Source organism: Ursus arctos, unplaced genomic scaffold (assembly GCF_023065955.2).
Source record: "Ursus arctos isolate Adak ecotype North America unplaced genomic scaffold, UrsArc2.0 scaffold_5, whole genome shotgun sequence".
Classification (NCBI taxonomy): Eukaryota; Metazoa; Chordata; class Mammalia; order Carnivora; family Ursidae; genus Ursus; species Ursus arctos.
The window spans coordinates 31,206,039-31,223,480 of record NW_026623067.1 but is presented as its reverse complement, the minus strand read 5'-3'; the positions used below and the strand labels follow the sequence as shown (position 1 = coordinate 31,223,480).

Here is a 17,442-nt window from a genome sequence, read left to right as displayed (position 1 = left end):
CACAAGTGATTTTTTTTCTGACCCTTCAGACCCTGAGCTCAGCCAGGGGGGACCCTGTGGAAATGACAGAGACTTCACTATCCCCTAGAGGGGGATAAGTTTAGAGAGAGAAGGAGGGGGGTCTGGGAAGGGTATTCAAAGAGAATCTCCTGATCGGAAACCACAGTGAAACTGCAAAGTCCAACCAATCCTGAAGCATTTGTGGGGGTGCCTCATCTCCCCCAGCATGTGGCCCTCCTGCCCCTCTCAAAGAAGGGTTCCGGAGTCCCTGAGGACCATCTTCATTGACACAGACAAGTCCTTAAGTCTCAAACAGATTTCTTAGATGTAGTTTCTAAGGGTGGACATCAGTCCACATGGTTTGGGAGGCCTTTTTCTTAGCTCAACAGCAGATGCTTCTGTTGGGCGGGAGGCCACATCAGACATCAACCAAGGAGGTAAGGTCCATCTGCAGGAGATCAGGCCTCTGGGTCTGCTGGACCAGGAGAATTCAGCTGTTCTAAGTGCCCATTCGTGGGGTCTTGGGGTGCAATAAAGCTAAAGAAGGAACAGCAGAGATCCTGGGAAGTTAATGAATTTTCCAACATGCCCAACATTCCTAAGGACACAGACTTTTCAGGAAGTCTGAGTGCTCCCATGTTAACACTCCTCTACTTCAAAAGCAGCCCAGACCAGACTGCAATGGATGCCTACCTCCTCTTCTTCGTTCACTTTGGCAGCGAGTCTCAAGGAGGTAACCATGACACATTGGAGTATCCTCTCTCTTATCTGCAAGAATGGAACAAACACATTTGAGCAGAACACGAATGCCAGAAACAAATGGTAAAGCACAGGCAATTACATTTTTTCCTTTTTTCAAAAAGAGATTGACTGTATTCCTCCACAAGTTAGTGCCATTTTAGATTTGAGCAGTGAATATGCTCCTGATTTCAGAACCGTAAGGGACTAGTCAATAGTCCTTTGTTAGGGGAATGAACCATGGTGGGAAATACAGCACCATCTCAGGGAACACACAGTCCCATCCTGGCCTCAGGCTGCACCGGGCTGGCCCAGACAAGCACCTCCTATCTCATCATACGGTAAGTCCTTTCCCAACCAGGTCCTCTCGGAAGGCCAGTCGACACTGAGCCAGACAGGCAGGGGAGTCGATGTAAAGAGGTTCCCATTACAGTTCTACCGTTTCGAACAAGTTCCTTAGTTTATGAGCCTCTGAGCATCTGGGATAACAGAGGTCAGGTTTCCCCTCCCACCCCATTGCCATCCTCACAGGCCTCTCCTACCTTTAATGAAACCAGGAGGCGGCCGAAGGTAGAGCCAGGTTAATAGTAGTCTGGGAGAAGTCGAAAATGTTCTTAAGCTCCAGGAGCCCCAACACGAGTTCCCGGACCTTGTGGCAGATCTCGACCTGCCAGAAAGAGGGGGTAGGGGAGGGCCGGGAAGTTCGTCGGTGGCCCGTCTCGGTCCGCCTGTGGAGCAGGTCTGCCGAAGGTGACCGGAGCGGCTGGGAGAAGTCCCTGCACCTTAAGTTGCGGTGGGACTAAGCGCTTCGCCGTTGCCCAGCCGCTCAGGGACTGAGATGGTCCTCCTCCTGGGCGAGACCGGCCCGCGATTCCCGCCTCGTGCCGCCTGGTGCCTCGTGCCCGGCCCGCACCTGGGGCGGGTCCCAGCGCCGCGGGTGCAGCTCACCTGGGCGCGGGCGCAGGTGGAACCCGGCCGCGTCCCGTGCGCGCGCGGGGAAGGGGGTGAACGCGCTCCCGGGAGGCCCCCGCCGCGGGGCCCGCTAACTGGGGTTGGCCGCCCCTCCACAGGCGCGCCTCGCGACCCAGGGCCAGTTGCAGATGGGCGACCAGCCGGCGCTCGTCCAGAGGGCCGCCCCTGTCCCAGGGCGCGGGCCCGAGAGGTCGCTGCGGGGACGGCGCACCCGGAGCGGCGCGGAGGGCGGGGGCCGCAGCTCGGGGTCCTCTCGGGGACGGCGCGGGGAGCCGCTCTCTCGAAGCCATGGCGAGCGCCGAGTCCCAGGTGAGACCCTCCATAGCGGGCCTTTTATAACCCGGCGCCCCGGCCTTGCAGCTGGGGCCCCGCGGGAGCCGGGCGGGGCAGGCTCTCCCGGCCTTCAGCTGCCCCGGGCGCGCCCGGCCGGTCCGGCTTTGGCCCTGGCTCCCGGGCCGCGGCGCCCAGAGCGCGCGCACGTAGCCAAGGGGTCCCCTCTCCCCGCGCTCCCGGTCCCGCCGCCCACTGTGAGAGGCTTTCCCGCGCGAGGCCCGCGCCCCAGGACCAGAGTCCCGAACCCGGGACGGGGCAGCTGGGGAGCACGCCGGCCCTGGAGAAGGACACCCGGCCGCGGACCCTGCGTCTTACCTCACAGGACGTCTTTGGGACACACAGGACCGGGTAGAGCAGCGTCAAGAGCGCTCCTCAGTCAGACAAGCTTGAGATGGAATTCTGACTTTGTGCGATCGCCTGTAGTGACTTGAACTCTCAGTCTCGGTTACCTCATCTCTTAAAAAGAGACAGTATCTTCCTCACAAAGTAGTTCCTTCATGCGTCCATCTTTCCCCATCAGCAGTTACTCAGTGAAGGCCTGAAATGTGTTAGGACATGACTGTGAATAAAATAGACATGGAATTTACATTCTAGCCGGAAAGACAGGTAATAAACATGAGTAGAATCCCAGCGGTTTCACTTCTAAGTATATGCTCAACAGAAATTCAAAAATGTGCACCCAGAAGACAACTACATAATGTTCCGGGCAGCGGTATTTGTAATAGCCAAACGTCCACCAGCAATTGAATGGGATAAACAAATTGTATATTCACACGATGGAATACTACACCACACCGAAAAAGAACGGATGAATGCTATACCCAATAAGAAAGGATCTCACAAACATAATACCGACTGTAGAGGGGCAGGTACGAAAGGCGTCCTGCTGGATGATTCCATTAGTAAAAGCCTAAGAACAAGAAAAAAAAAAATCTATGACATTAAGAGTTAAGATAGTGGTTACCGTTAGGGGGCAGTGGATAGTAACTGGAAAGGATCGCAAGGAACTTCTAGGGGCTGGTCTTGTTCTATTTCTTGATTTAGATGCTGATTACACAGATATGTTGTTCACTTCGTGAAAATTGACCAAGCTGTGCATTTATGATTTGTGCACTTTATTTAAGGTATACTTCATTAAAAATGTACATTACATTAAATTTACATTAAAATATATGGGAATGTCAGGAGGAGAAGAAAGAAGAAAAGGAATAGAAGAAATATTTCAAGTGGTAATGACTGAGAATTTCCCCAGGTAATATTAGACACCAAACAACAGACCCAGGAAGCTCGGAGAACACTGAGCAGGATAAATGCCCCAAAATAATACCTAGGCATACCATACTCGAACTACAGAAAGTCAAAGATAAAGAAAAATTTTGAAAGAAGCCAGAGTGGGGGAAAGAAACTTACCTATAAAAGAGCAAAGGTAAGAATTACATTGCACGTCTCTTCCGAGATCATGCAAACAAGAAGAAAGTGGGCTGAAATATTTAAAGTGTTGAGAGAAAAAACTATCAACCTGGAACTCTGTATCTAATGAAATTATCTTTCAAGAGTGTTGAAGAAATAAAGATCTTGTATGTAGAGGACCCTACGGAATCCACTGAAAAACGCTTAGAAGTAATAAACAAGTTCATGAAACTTCAGAGTACAAGGTCAATGTACTAGAAAAAAAATCAGTTTTATTTCTATACAATACCAATGAACCACCTGAAAATAAAATTAAAAAAATAATTCCATTTCAGTAGCATAAAAAAGAACAAAACATTTAAGAGTATACCAAAAAAAGTGCAGCATTTATACATTGAAAACTACAAAACATCACTGAAAGAAATTAAAGAAGACCTAAATAAATGGAAAGACATTCCATGTTCATAGATTAAAAGACTTACATTGTTAAAATGGCAATAATTCCCAAATTGATTTGTAGGTTCAACATAATCTTTTAAGTTTCCAGCTGCCCTTTTGTGGAAATTTACAAGGTGCTTCTAAAATTTTTATGGAAATACAAGAGTGTCAGAATAGCCACAACAGTCTTGAAAAGGCAGAACAAAGTTGGAGGCCTTAAACTATATGACTTCAAACCTACAGCAATCAAGACAGCATAGGACTGGCATTAGGTCAGTCTGTTAGATCAATGGAATTGAGTTGAGGGTCTAGGAATCAATAGTCACATTCACGATCAATTGATTTTTGACTAGGGTGCCACAGTAGTTCAGTGGAGGGAAGAATAGGCTTTTCAGCAAATGGTGATGGGACAGCAGGATAGTGATAAACAGAAAAATGAGGCTGGATCCCTATATCTTACCATATACCAAAATAATTCAAAATATATCATAGATCTAAATGTATAAGTTAAAACTATAAAATTCTTGCAAAAATAAGTCTTCATGACCTTGGGTTTGGAAATGGTTTGTTAGGTATGTACCAGAAGTACAATGCAAGAAAGGAAGGAAGGAAGGAAGGAAGGAAGGAAGGAAGAGAAAATACATAAATTGAATTTGATCTAAATTAAAAACTTTTGAGCTACAAAGAACACTCTCCAGAAATTAAAAAGACAACCCACAGAATGGGAGAAAAATTTATGCATATTGTATATCTGAAAAGAGACTTGTATTTAGGATTTAGAAAGAACTCTTACAACTTAATAATGAAAAGACAAATAAAACGGCAAAGATTTGAATAGACATTTCTCCAAAGAAGACGTTCAAATGGTCAATAAGCACATGGAAAGAGGTGCATCATTAGTTATCAAGGAAGTGTGAATCCAAACCAGCATGAGATGCTGTTTTACACCAGTAGGGTGGCTGTAGTCAAAAGACAAGAAAACAGCAAGAGTCGGTGAGGACATGGAGGAACTGTAAACCTCATATATTGCTGATGAGAATATAAAATCGCTGGTAGTGTGGCCACTGTTGGAAACAGCTCAGTAGTTCCTCAAAATGTTAAACATTACAGTAACTGAATGGCCCGGTGATTCCACTGGTAGGCATATTAGACCCAGGAGAAATGAAACGTGTTCACACAAAAACTTATGGCAGCAATATTCATAATGGCCAAAAAGTAGAAACAGCCCAAATGTCTGTCAACTGACAGATGTATAAAAATGTGGTATATCCACACAATGGAATATTACTCAGCCATTTAAAGTAAAGAATTACTGGTCTATGCCACAATAGGGTTGAAGCTTGAAAACATTAAGTGATAGAAATCATTCAAAAAAGGCCACATATTACATAATTCAAGTTATAGGAAATATCCCAAATAAGCAAGAGAAACAGAAAGTTGATTGGTGGGGCTGGGATGTTGACGAGGAGGGGGTGGGGGTGAGTGGGAGTGAGTGCTATGAGTATAGTTTCTTTTTGGTGTGATGAAAATGTTTTGATTGTGGTTATGGTCTGTGTATATAATAAAAACCATTTAAGTTTACAATTTAAATTGATGAATTATATGTGTGATTATATCTCAATAAGGCAGTGTATATGTATATACATAATATATATCATATATAGTATATCAGATGGTGATAAGTGCTATGGAGAAATATGATATATGGAGAAGAGATAAGAAGACTGGGGCTAAAAGTTGAAATTTTAAGTAGAGAGATCATGGTAGAGCTCATTGAGAAGGTGATGTGTGAACAAGACATTCTGAAAGGGATGAGGGAGTGAGGTGGATATCTAGGGGGAGAGCATTCCAGGGCCTAGGTTTGGATCTGGGCTTTGCCACTGTCCATATATCTGACCTTGGACAAGTTACATAATGGCTCTGAGCCTGAGTTTCTTTATCTGTAGAATAGTTGTTCCTATTTTCTAGTAAAATGACTAATAGTACTTATTTCAGAAGGTTATTATATGGATTAAATTAATAATAAAAAAAGAAAGTAAAGCACTTAGAAGAGTACACTGGCACTAAGTCAGATGCTTTATAGTTGTTTTTATTAGCTCCTACTGCAAGTGCAAATGCCCTTGCCTTCTAAGATGGAACCACGCCCAGAATGTCTGTTGAATCAAGGAGGCCAAGCGGAGCTGGTGCAGAATAATGAGGCAGAGGGAAAATTGTAGGAAATGGGGAGAGGGCCTGTGACCTTCAGTCTGTGAGATAGGTAATCATTGGCAGGTTTTGAATACAGAAAGGACACTATCTGATTCATTTTTTAACACCATCACTCTGGCTCCTGTGTTGACAACATTCTAAAGGGGGCAGGGATGCACTCAAGGACACCAGTTTTGAGCTATTGCGGTAATACAGTTGCGCGGTGATGGTGGTAGTGAGAAGTGGTCAGATTCTGGCTCTGTTCTAAAGATAGAAACAAACTCTACTGAAAGATTGGACGTTGGGTATGAGAGAAAGAGACTGCGTTTTGACCTGAGCAATTGTCAGAATTCAGTTTAGATTTATTATGCTGCGGGAAGTATGAGAGGGCGTTTTTGTTGTTGTTGTTGTTGTTGTTGTTTTCACGTCTGGAGGAGGGTGGGGCGGGGATGGGCAGTAACATAGTGAGTAATATAGTGTGTGTGCGCGGGGGCGGGAATCAACCTTTCAGTTCTGGACATAATAATCTTGAACTGTCTATTGCACATCCAAGCGCAGTAGCAGGTGTTCAGAGCATAGGTTCGGACAGGAAACAGGATAGATCATTCGTTCTTTCACAAATATTTATTGAAAACCTGTCCTGTGCTAGATCCTATTTTAAGTCCTATTCTAGGCTCTGGAGATACTTGTGAGAATACAGACAAAGCTCCTCCTGACTTCATCTGTAGTAGAGATACGGGCTTTATAAACAAGTCAGCAATCAAGCGCATTAATGTATGCAAAGTCTTTAGCTCTCTAGGTGGACACAGTGTACAATTGCTTTTTTATTTTTTTGCTATGGTTGTTTTCAATATTTGGAGTACTGCCAGGAGACTAGCGGTGCGACCTAGAAGCACCTCCCTCTCCCGACCGGTGGCAGCCAGGTATCCCCGCCCCAATGCGGGCCAGATTTCTAGCGCAGCCGACCGTCAGCATTACGCAGGCGCGGCCTCAGTCCTGCGTCCTAGGAGACGGACTCTGAAAGCCTCGGCGCAGGCGTAATTCAGGAGGCCGAGGAAGCGTGAGGCCCGGGGATGGGGCGGGGCGAGCTCGGAGTGCGCTTGCGCACTGCCTGCTCTCTCCTGAGGAGCCGCAGTCTCGAGAGCGCCAAGGCGGTGTTTCGGTAATCTCTGGTAAACCTCTCCCGCGAACCCGGCGCCGTTGGACTGCGCCCAGGGCGGGGACCTCCGCCGGGCACCGGAGGGAGCCACGATGCCGGTGAGGAGAGTCGCTCAGCCGCTGGGGTTCCTCATCTCAGCGGCCTGGCTCGGGGGCGCGGCCGTTGCCATGGAGGCGCGGATCAGGCAGGCGGCCGGGGTGGGGCGGGGCAGGGTCCGGCTCGACGGGCCGGAGCGGTAGGGGAGCCTGGCGGGTGGGCTCGGGCCCCGGGAGCTTCCAGCCGGTCCTGGGAGGGGCCCCAGACAGGCCCTGCCACCTTCGCCGGTGCTGCATCCCGCAGGGCCTGCGCTGCTTGACATAAAGGCACAGCGCCAGAGGATGCGCTCTCGCTCCCAGCCCTGCTCACGGAGTAGGGCGTCTGGGAGCGGCCGCGGGGGGTCGGCTTTGGATGCTCCGCACCTGGTGGGGTCTGTATGCCGCGGGGCCAACCCTTGGAAGGTAGCGAAACGAGAGCTGCTTGCTTGTCCAGCCCTTGACTCGAGCTGTCATTTCTTTCGTGGTGCTTTAGCTTACAGTGCAGAATGTAACCCGTAGGTATCTTTGTGTGTGTGTGGCGGGGGGTGGGGGTGGGTGGGTGGTGGTATGTTTGTCTTGTAGGATTTCACAGAGTGTTACCGTACGCTTAACAGGGGGCGTCCTAAGTCCAATCTAGGGTCATGGAGAACACCTGAGCTTTGGTCGGTTTTCTACTGGTTGCGAGGCCTGGGACAATTATTGAATCTTTCTGGGTCCTTAGTTCCCACATAATTAAACTGTTTCTCATGCGGTTTTATCAGGATGAAATAAGGTAATGCACGGCGGAATTGAAGGACAGTGCTTGACATTTAGCATTAAATGCTCAATGTTTGTCCCGCGTCGTGGCTTTCAAGTTATTAGTTCATTCAGCAGATACCGGGCATCAAGCACATTAGGCCCTGGAGGCAAAATATTGAGCAAAACCAGCCAGGTTCTTGAACTTGGGAAGACAGAAGCTTCCCTTCATGGCCAGAGTTGAAAGTCATGTTGATAGAGTCCAGATGCTTATCATTCATGAAGCGAACGGTTGGCATATCATAGAAAGTAGAATCTGGTGAATTGTGAAGTGTTCCTTGTAGGAATGCTGGCCTACAGATGTCAGATCTTTTTTTCAAGAGAATCTATAAATTGTTATTTTTGTGAAATTTCTCCATTTTTAAAATTTTAGCAACTAATTCAAAAATATTGTTAAAGTGCTATGAGCCAAACAAAAGATATATGTGGCTGAATTCAGCCCCTGACTACCAGTTGGGAACCTTTGATGTAGACATTTAAGATAGACATTAATCAAATAAGGAGCAAACAAAAGTAGAATTGAAACTGGTTGTAGATGATGGAGGGAGAAGGGTGCTTTCAGGGCCTATACTGGGATTTGACCTAGTTAGGGAAGTCTTCCCAAGTGAAGTGGCTGTTTTACTGAGATCTGAGAATAAATGAAGGGGAGAGTGAGGAATGTTCTAGGCAGGAGGAACAGCACAGGAATGAAACAGCCTGTGGTAAGAAAGAGCATGGTGACAAGAAAAGGCTTTAAAAAAACTAGTGGCTGTGGCTAAGAAAGCCAAGCAGGGTAGCTAGTGAAATAAGGCTGGACAAGTAGACATGGGCCGGAGCCAGGTCTTACAGACCCCCTAAGGATTGTGATTTTAATCCTGAGATCTGTGGGAAACCATTGAGGAGTTTTAAGTAAGGGAGCAACATGATTAATTTGTATTGAAGCTGTTTGGCCACTCGACAGAACAGACTGTAGGAGAACCTAACTAGATGTGGGTATCCAGTTTAGGGTGAGATCATGGTGACCTAGACTTAGGTGGTGAAAGTAGAGATGGGGAAAATTGTGTTGTATTGATACTGTTCAACTGAACTATTGAGCTTCAGTAACAGGATTGTATTTTTTTAATTGAAGTATAATTGACATATAACGCAGTAATTTCACCTGTACAACGTGATTTGATATTTGTGTACCTTGTGAAATAATCCCCACAGTGAGTCTAGTGACCATCTCTCACCATAAAGAGTTACAAAAATTTTTTTCTTATGATGAATAATTTCAAGATATACTCTTTTAGCAACTTCCAAATATGCAGCGGTGTACTATTGACTATAGTCACCGTACTATGTATTATTTATGCATGACTTACTCATTTTATAACTGGAAATTTGTACATTTGGTCTCTTTCACCCATTTTGTCCACCTCTGTATCCCACTGCCCTCTGGCAGCCACCGGTCTGTTTTCTGTGTCTGTGAGTATTGTTTTGTTTGTTCCTCTGTTTCGTTTTTTAGATTCCACATGTAGGTGAAATCATACTGTGTGTGCCATTTCTTAAGGTTATATTTTAACACAGATGGTTAATCATAAAATTTCAAAAATTGAAACTTTACATATATCAATGTTGATTAGGTTAGAGGGATACTAAAACATTTCTCTCTGCCATTGGACTTTGTTTGCTGTGTTTCATTTCATGTTGTCTTCTATAGAGAAGATAGACTACATATGTCACATGGTAAGAAACATCTTAGCGATGCATTGTAGAAAATAAAACTCAAAGTCTCAGGGGAACACAGGATCTACTACTTTATTCTTGATTAAAGTTGCTAACCAGGTTCAGATGTGTTTTCCTTCAGGCAGGAAACTCAGAGGAAGTCAGGGACTTTTGTGGAGAAAGTCCATAATATACTGATTCATTTTTCTGCTTGAAAAGCATTTATTTACTATAAATGTAAATTAGACTTTCTTTCTCCTCATTTGTATTGTAAAAGAAACCATTTGCCTTTTCATATCTTTTAAGAAGCTTTTTCTGTATATCTGTAAGATCTTTAATTGCATTTAACAAATATTTGTTAGTGCTTAATATATGCAGGGCACTGGGATGGCACAGTAGCCTTTTTCAAATTTGAAATTTAATTTGCTGAAGGTAAAAGTAAATGTTCTTTTCATTATTTGTGAATATTTTCTCCACCAGATCAATAAATCAGAGAAGCCTGAAAGCTGTGATAATGTGAAGGTGGTTGTTAGGTGCCGGCCCCTCAACGAGAGAGAGAAATCAATGTGCTATAAACAGGCTGTCAGTGTGGATGAGATGAGGGGAACTATTACTGTACATAAGACTGATTCTTCCAATGAACCTCCAAAGACATTTACTTTTGATACTGTTTTTGGACCAGAGAGTAAACAACTTGATGTTTATAACTTAACTGCAAGACCTATTATTGATTCTGTTCTTGAAGGCTACAATGGTGAGTATATTATTCACTTTTTCTTAAACAACTTTATCAAGGTATTAATACCCTATAAATTCATCCATTGTAATTGTACAGTTTGATGAGTTGTAGTAAATACATACAGTTGTGAAACCATCACCACAATCCAGTTTTATGACCCCCCAAAGTTCCTATATGCCCCTTTGCAGTCCTACCTCTAGGCATCCATTGACCTGCTTTTGTGTGTAGTTCTGTCTTTGCTCGAAATTTTGTATCTCATCTTCCTAACCTGTTTTCTTTCAGTTGTATAATGTTGTTGAGGGTCATCCATGTTGTTATATATATCAGTACCTTGTTCCTTTTTAATGCCGAATTGTATTGCATTGTATGAATATACCACCTTTTGTGATCTTCAATGGAAATCTGGATTGTGCCAATTTTTTGGCAATTATATATAGTGCTGCTATGAACATTCTTTTATAGAAAGTTCTTTGTGCAGATAAGTTTTTAAGTTTCTCTTGGGTAGATACCTAGAAGTAAAATTGGTGGGTCATATGGTTAATGTATATTTATCTTTTGAAGAAATTGCCAAACTATTTTCCAATGTGGTGACTATTAATTTTTTCCCCCACCAGTGTGTTATGAGGGTTCTTTTAGTTTCTTGACATTCTCACCAACATTTAGATTGTCGGTCTTTTTAATTACAGCCGTTCTAGAGAACCTGTAGTGGTATCTCATTGTTTTAACTTATATTTCTCTATAACTAACAGTGTTGAGCATCTGATCATGTATGTATTAGCCCTTTGTATATCTTTTAAAATATTTTACCTACTTTTCAGTTTCATTGCCTGTGTTATTATTGAGTCATGCTTTTTATACATTCTGGATTCAAATCTTTTGATCAGATAAGTGATTTGGATATATTTTCTTCCAGTATGTGGCTTGTATTTTCATTTTTTTAATGGTGTCTTTCGAAGAGAAAAGATTTTGAGTTTTGATTAAGTCCAGTTTATCGTTTTTTTTTCTTTTATCATTATGCTTTCATTGACATAGGCAAGAAATATTTGCTGAACTCAAGACCAATAAGATTTTCTCTTATGTTTTTATCCAGAAGTTGTAAACATTGTATGTCTTACATTTGGGTCTGTGATTCATTTGGAGTTAATTTTTATAGATGGTGCGTGGTAAGGGCATAAGTTCTTTGCCTTTTGTTCCACCTTCTATGGATATCCAGTTGTTGCAGCACCGTTTGTTTAGACTATCCTTTCCCTATTGAATTAACTTGGTGCTTTTGTCAAATATCAACAGACTATGGTTGCTTGAGTTTATTTCTGGATTGTCTGTTCTATTCCATGTCTATCCTGTTTTTATTACTGTAGGTTTATGTGTAGAAATTAGGTATTGTATGTTCTCTAGCTTTATTATTCTTTTTCAAAATTGTTTTGGCTTTTCTGGATTCTTTGCATTTTCACATAAATTCGAGAATTACCTTGTCAATTTCCACACACACACACACACACACACACACAAAACCAAAAACAAAACCTACTGGGATTTTGGTAGGGATTGTGTTGAATTGTTATTCTGACAATACTGAGTCTTCTAATCCAGAACATGGTATCTTTCTTCATTTATTTATATCTTGTTTAATTTCTCTCATCAGCATTTTGTTGTAGTTTTTAATGTACAGGTCTTGTACTTATTTTGATAAATTTATTCCTGAGTATTTTTTTTTTTACCAGTTTCCCTTTTTTTTTTTTTTTAAGATTTTTATTTATTTGTTAGAGAGAGAGAGAGCACACAAGCAGGGGGAGGGGCAGAAGGAGAGGGAGAAGCAGACTCCCCTGCTGAGCAGGGAGCCCGATGGAGGGCTTGATCCCAGGACCGTGGGATCATGACCTGAGCCGAAGACAGACGCTTAACTGACTGAGCCACCCAGGTGCCCTACCTCTTTCTTTTTTTAAATTTAAACTTTAGTTAACATACAGTGTATTCCTAAGTATTTTTGATGCTTTTGTTTTTATAATTTCATTCTTGGAATTGTATATTTTTGATACATAGGAATGCAATTATTTTAGTAGTTTTTTTAATCAACATAAAATTCAAATAACATAGAATTCACAATTTTAACCATTTTACAGTATATAAGTCAGGGGTTTTAGTACATTCGTAGTGTTATTTGTATCTCTCACTGTTAATCTGTTTCCAGAAGATTTCCATCACCCCCAAAAGAAGCTATGTATCTGTTAGCAGTTACTCCCAGTTTTGCTCCCTCCTACCCTAGCAACTATGTATTTATTTTCTATGTGTACGAGTTTGCCTGTTCTAGGCATTTCATATAAATAGAATCATACTATATAGTCTTTTATGTATGGCTTCTTTTACTTGGTATAATGTTTTCAGCGTTCTTCTACATTATAGTATGTATCAGGACTGCATTTTTTAAGAAAATATTTATTTGAGAGAGAGAGCACAAGCAGGGGGGAGGAGCAGAGGGAGAGGGAGAAGCAGACGCCCTGCTCAGCAGGGAGCCCCATGTGGGTGGGGCTCGATCCAAGGACCCCAGGATCATGACCCCAGCCGAAGGCAGTTGCTTAACTGACTGAGCCACCCAGGCGCCCCAGGACTGCATTTTTTAATGGTAAATTAATACTCCATCAAATGGATATGCTATATTTTATTTATCCATTCGTCCATTGATGAACATTTGTGTTGTTGCCATTTTTGGCTATTATGAATAATGTTGCTGTGAATATTCTTGTACATGTTTTTGTGTAAATGTATGTTTTCCCTTTGCTTAGGTGAATATCTAGGAGTGGGTCAAAAGGTTAACTGCCAGATTGTTTTCCACAGCAGCTGCCCCGTTTTTACATTCTCACTAGCAATGTATGAGGTTTCCAGTTTCTTCACATCTTTGCCAAAACTTGTTGTCTTTTTGGTTACAGCCATCGTAATGGTTATGAAGTGATATCTCATTGTGTTTTGCAGTTGGTTTTTGTATATTGACCTTGTACCCTGAAACCTTGTTAAACCTGTTTATTATTTCTGGTAGGCTTTTATTTATTTATTGGTAAGTTCCCTAGGATTTTCTTTGTACAAGAGCATGTTACCTTCAAATTAAGATAGTACAATTTCTTTCTTTCCCATCTTTTTGTTACCTGAATTGTACTGGCTAGAACCTCCAGTACGGTGTTGAATATGAGTGGTGAGAATGGACATTTTTGTTTTGTTCCAGATCTTAGGGAGAAAGCATTCACTATTTGACCAGTAAGTACGATGTTATCTATAGATTTTTATCAGATTAAGTAAGTTCCCCTTTGTTCTTGTTTTTCTCCCCCCAGGGATGGATTTTGGATCTTGTCAAATGCATTTTTTCTGCACCTATTGAAATCATCTTTTTTTTTTTTTTAAATTTGTTCATATATTCAGTTACATTGATTTTTAAATGTGAAACCAGCCATACCACTTGGTCATGGTATATTATCCTTTTGTATGTTGTTAGATTTGATATGCTAAAATTTTGTTTAAGCTTTTTGTCTATGTTCAGGAGGGATATAGTAGTTTTCTTGTAATGTCTTTATTTGGTTTTGCTATCAGGATAACACTAATTTCATCGAATGAGTTGAAAAGTATTCCCACCTTTTTAATCATATGGAAAAATTTGTCTAGAATTAGTATTGTATCTTCCCTAAGTGTTTGGTGGAATTTACCAGTGAAGTCAACTGGGCCTGGAGTATTTTTTTGTGGGAAGGTTTTTAAAGATTCAATGTCTTTAATAATATAAGGCTTTTTGAGTTACCTGTTTTTCTTTTAGTGAGATCTGGAAGTTTATTTTTCATGGAATTTGTCTCTTTCATCTAAGTTGTTGAAATTATTGGCAAAAAGTTGTTTATATCAATCCTCCATTTTTCTTGTATCAGAATGTGGTGATGTAATCTTTCTCTGATATTGGTATATGGTATTTGTGTCATCTCTTTTTCTTGTGATTAGTCTGGAAGAGGACTAATAAAGTAGGAGTAGGTTCTCCTACTTCCTCTTTTTCTACTTTCTTATGGTGGGAGCTGAGGTAATTATTTTGAGACCTTTCTAACTTTCTAGTATGGAGATTTAATGCTATGAATTACCCCCTAAGTACTGCTTTAGTGGCGTTGTACAGATTTTGACATACTGTGTTTTCATTTTCATGTAGTGCAAGGTACTTCCTTCCCTCTTGATTTCTTCTTTGATCCTTGGGTTATTTAAAAATGTGTTAGTTTCCAGATAATTTGAGATTTTCCAGAGATCTTTGTTACTGATGTCTAGTTTAATTCTGTGTTAGAGAACATACTATGTGAAACTTGAATCTTTTGAAATTAGAAACATGTTATATGACCCAGAATAAGTTTATTATTAAATGTTTGTATATTCTTGAGAAGCATATGTATTTTGCTGTTGTTGGGTGGAGCATTCTATAAATGTTCATTACATCAGTTTGATGGTATCATTCAGGTTTTCTATCTACTTAATTATTTTCTACTTGGTCTATCGATTATTGAGACAGGTATTGAATTCTCTTACTATGTTTTTGTATTTGCCTTTTCCTTTCAGTTCTGTCATTTTTTTACTTGATGTATTTTGAAACCCTGTGAGTAGGTGCATAAATGCTTATGGGTTTCAAGTCCTCTTCATGCATTAACCTCATTTTCATTATGAAATTACTCTCTTTATCCGTAGTAATGTTCTTTACTCTGAAACCTACTTTGATATTAATATAGACATTTTAGCTTTCTTTTGATTTAGTGTTAACATGGTATATCTTTGTTCATCTTTTTTACTTTAACGTATTTGTGTTGTTATATTGAAAGTGCATTTCTAGTACATAGTTATACTGGAGGTCACTAAGATTACCCCAGGTTCAGAGGTTGGTAGGAGAAGTCGAGGGTTTCGGCATATAATTGTACTTACAGCTTTGGTTTATTAGAGCAAAAAAGATACCAAAAAAAGAAAAAAGAAAACAAAAAACAGCAAGGGGAAAAGGTGCATGGGGTGAAGTGTGGAGGAAACCAGGTATAAACTTCCTAGAGGTCCTCTTCTAGTGGGCATACAGGATGTGCTTAATTCTACCATGTAATGCGACAATACCTGTGCAATCTTGTCTGTCAGAGGAGCTCTGTAAGAGACACAGTGTCTGTCCCAGGTTGCTCATGTGGGCGCCCTCAGCCTTGCACTTGCCAAGATCCCACACTCGCAGAAGGAAAGCAGGTGTTTAGTATTAAACCACCTTGTTTATACAAACAGTTTAGGCATAATGAGCTACTCTGTTTGTTAGGGATTAGGGAGAACCCTCCCTAAATCTAAATTCCCAAATGCTAGTCAAAGGCCAAACTTGAAAGCAGGCCTGTCAAAGAATAGTAGCCCCAGATCTGTTGTTAGCTCTCTTCTGTACAGCATTGTGTAGTTGGTAGGTTTTTTTATGTTGTTGTTTTTTAAACCCAGTCTTTCTGTCTCTGCTTCTTAATTGGGTTATCAAAACCATTTATGTCTTGCTGTTGGTTTTGTCTTTGTCCTCTTTTCCTTTTTATGCCTTTCTTTGTATTATTTGTATTCCATTCTGTCTTCTCTGTTGGCTTATAGCAATACATCTTTGTTTTATCTTAGTGGTTGTTTCAAGGTTTATAGTATAAATCTTTAATATATCACACTTTACCGTCAAGTGATATCATGCTACTTCTTGTGTAGTAAAAAAAAAAAAAATTTAAACTCTACTTCTAGTTGTCTCCTCCCAAGTTCCGTGGTGTTGTTGTCGGACATTTACTTCTACATGTTATAAACTCCAAACCACATTGTTGTTATTTTTGTTTAAACCGTCAGTTGTCTTTTAAAGAGATTTAAATAATAGGAAAAAACGTACCTGTTTTCTTACTTATGTACTCACCATTTTTGGTACTCTGTATTCCTTCGTGTAGATCCATCCTCCATCTAGTATCATGGTTTCTGCATTGGGTAACTTCCTCTAATGTTTCTTAGAGTGCAAATCTACTGGTGATGAATTCTTTCAGCTTTTGTAGTCTAAAAAATATTTATTTTGCCTTTGTTTTTGTAAGAAATTTTCACGAGATGTAGGATTCTACGTTGATAGTTTCTTCTTTTAATACTTGAAGGATATTCCTCTACTGTCATCTTTTTGCATTTTGTCCTGGAATTCTGTTTTCCTTATTTTGGTACTTCTTTACATAACATGTCTTTCTCTGGTTGCTTTTAAGATTTTCTTCTATTTCATTGGTTTTGAGCATTTTTGATTATGATGCGCCATGGTTTATTTTTCTTTATGTTTCTGTGCTTACAGTTCATTAAGCTTTTTAGATCTGTGAGTTTGTAGTTTCCATCAAATTTGGAAAATTTTCAGCCATATTTCTTCAAATATTTTCCCTGTCCCCACTCTCTCCATGGGGGACTGCAATGACATGTATATTAAGCTGCTTGAAATTGTCCCACAGCTCATTGATGCTGTTTTTCTTTTTTCTCTGTATTGCATTTTTTATTGTGTCTGTTGGTACGTGTTAAAGTTTACTGATCTGTTATTCTGCAGTGTCTAATCTGCCATTAATCTTTTATGTTTTTCATCTCACACATTGTAGTTTTCATCCCTAGAAGTTTGATTTGGGTCTTTGTTGTATCTTCCATCTAAGTTCTTCCAAACTTCCATCCAAATTTTCCAGTTAACTTTTTAACATGTAGCATATAGTTTTTATAACTGTTTTAATGTCCTTGTGTGCTAATTCTAACATTTGTGTCAGTTCTGAATTGGTTTTGACTGATTGATGAATTTCTTCATTATGAGTTGTATCTTTCTGCTTTTTTGCAAGCTTGACAAATTTTGACTGGATGCCAGACGCTGTGAATTTTACCTTGGCTCTTGGATTTTTTTAATTCCTATAAATATTCATGAGCTT

General features: G+C 41.0%; 1 protein-coding gene and 1 non-coding gene across 3 annotated transcripts in view; one reads left to right on the top strand and one right to left on the bottom strand.

The window, feature by feature from the left end:
- Window positions 1–693: 693 nt before the first annotated feature.
- LOC113261490 (uncharacterized) lies at window positions 694–2,580 on the bottom strand. The gene is made up of 3 exons (XR_008957508.1): window positions 2,359–2,580; window positions 1,281–1,405; window positions 694–768 (listed from the first exon to the last, which is right to left on the bottom strand). It is a non-coding gene; the product is annotated as an uncharacterized LOC113261490 (transcript).
- Window positions 2,581–7,159: 4,579 nt separating this feature from the next.
- The window catches only part of KIF3A (kinesin family member 3A), a 51,592-nt gene continuing 41,309 nt past the window's right edge, over window positions 7,160–17,442 (top strand). For both annotated transcript variants that reach the window (XM_026507953.4, XM_044387397.3), the window contains exons 1-2: window positions 7,160–7,335; window positions 10,273–10,546. In XM_026507953.4, the coding sequence (XP_026363738.1) occupies window positions 7,330–7,335; window positions 10,273–10,546 (280 nt within the window). In that variant the 5' untranslated portion in view covers window positions 7,160–7,329. The remainder of the gene's footprint in view (window positions 7,336–10,272; window positions 10,547–17,442) is intronic.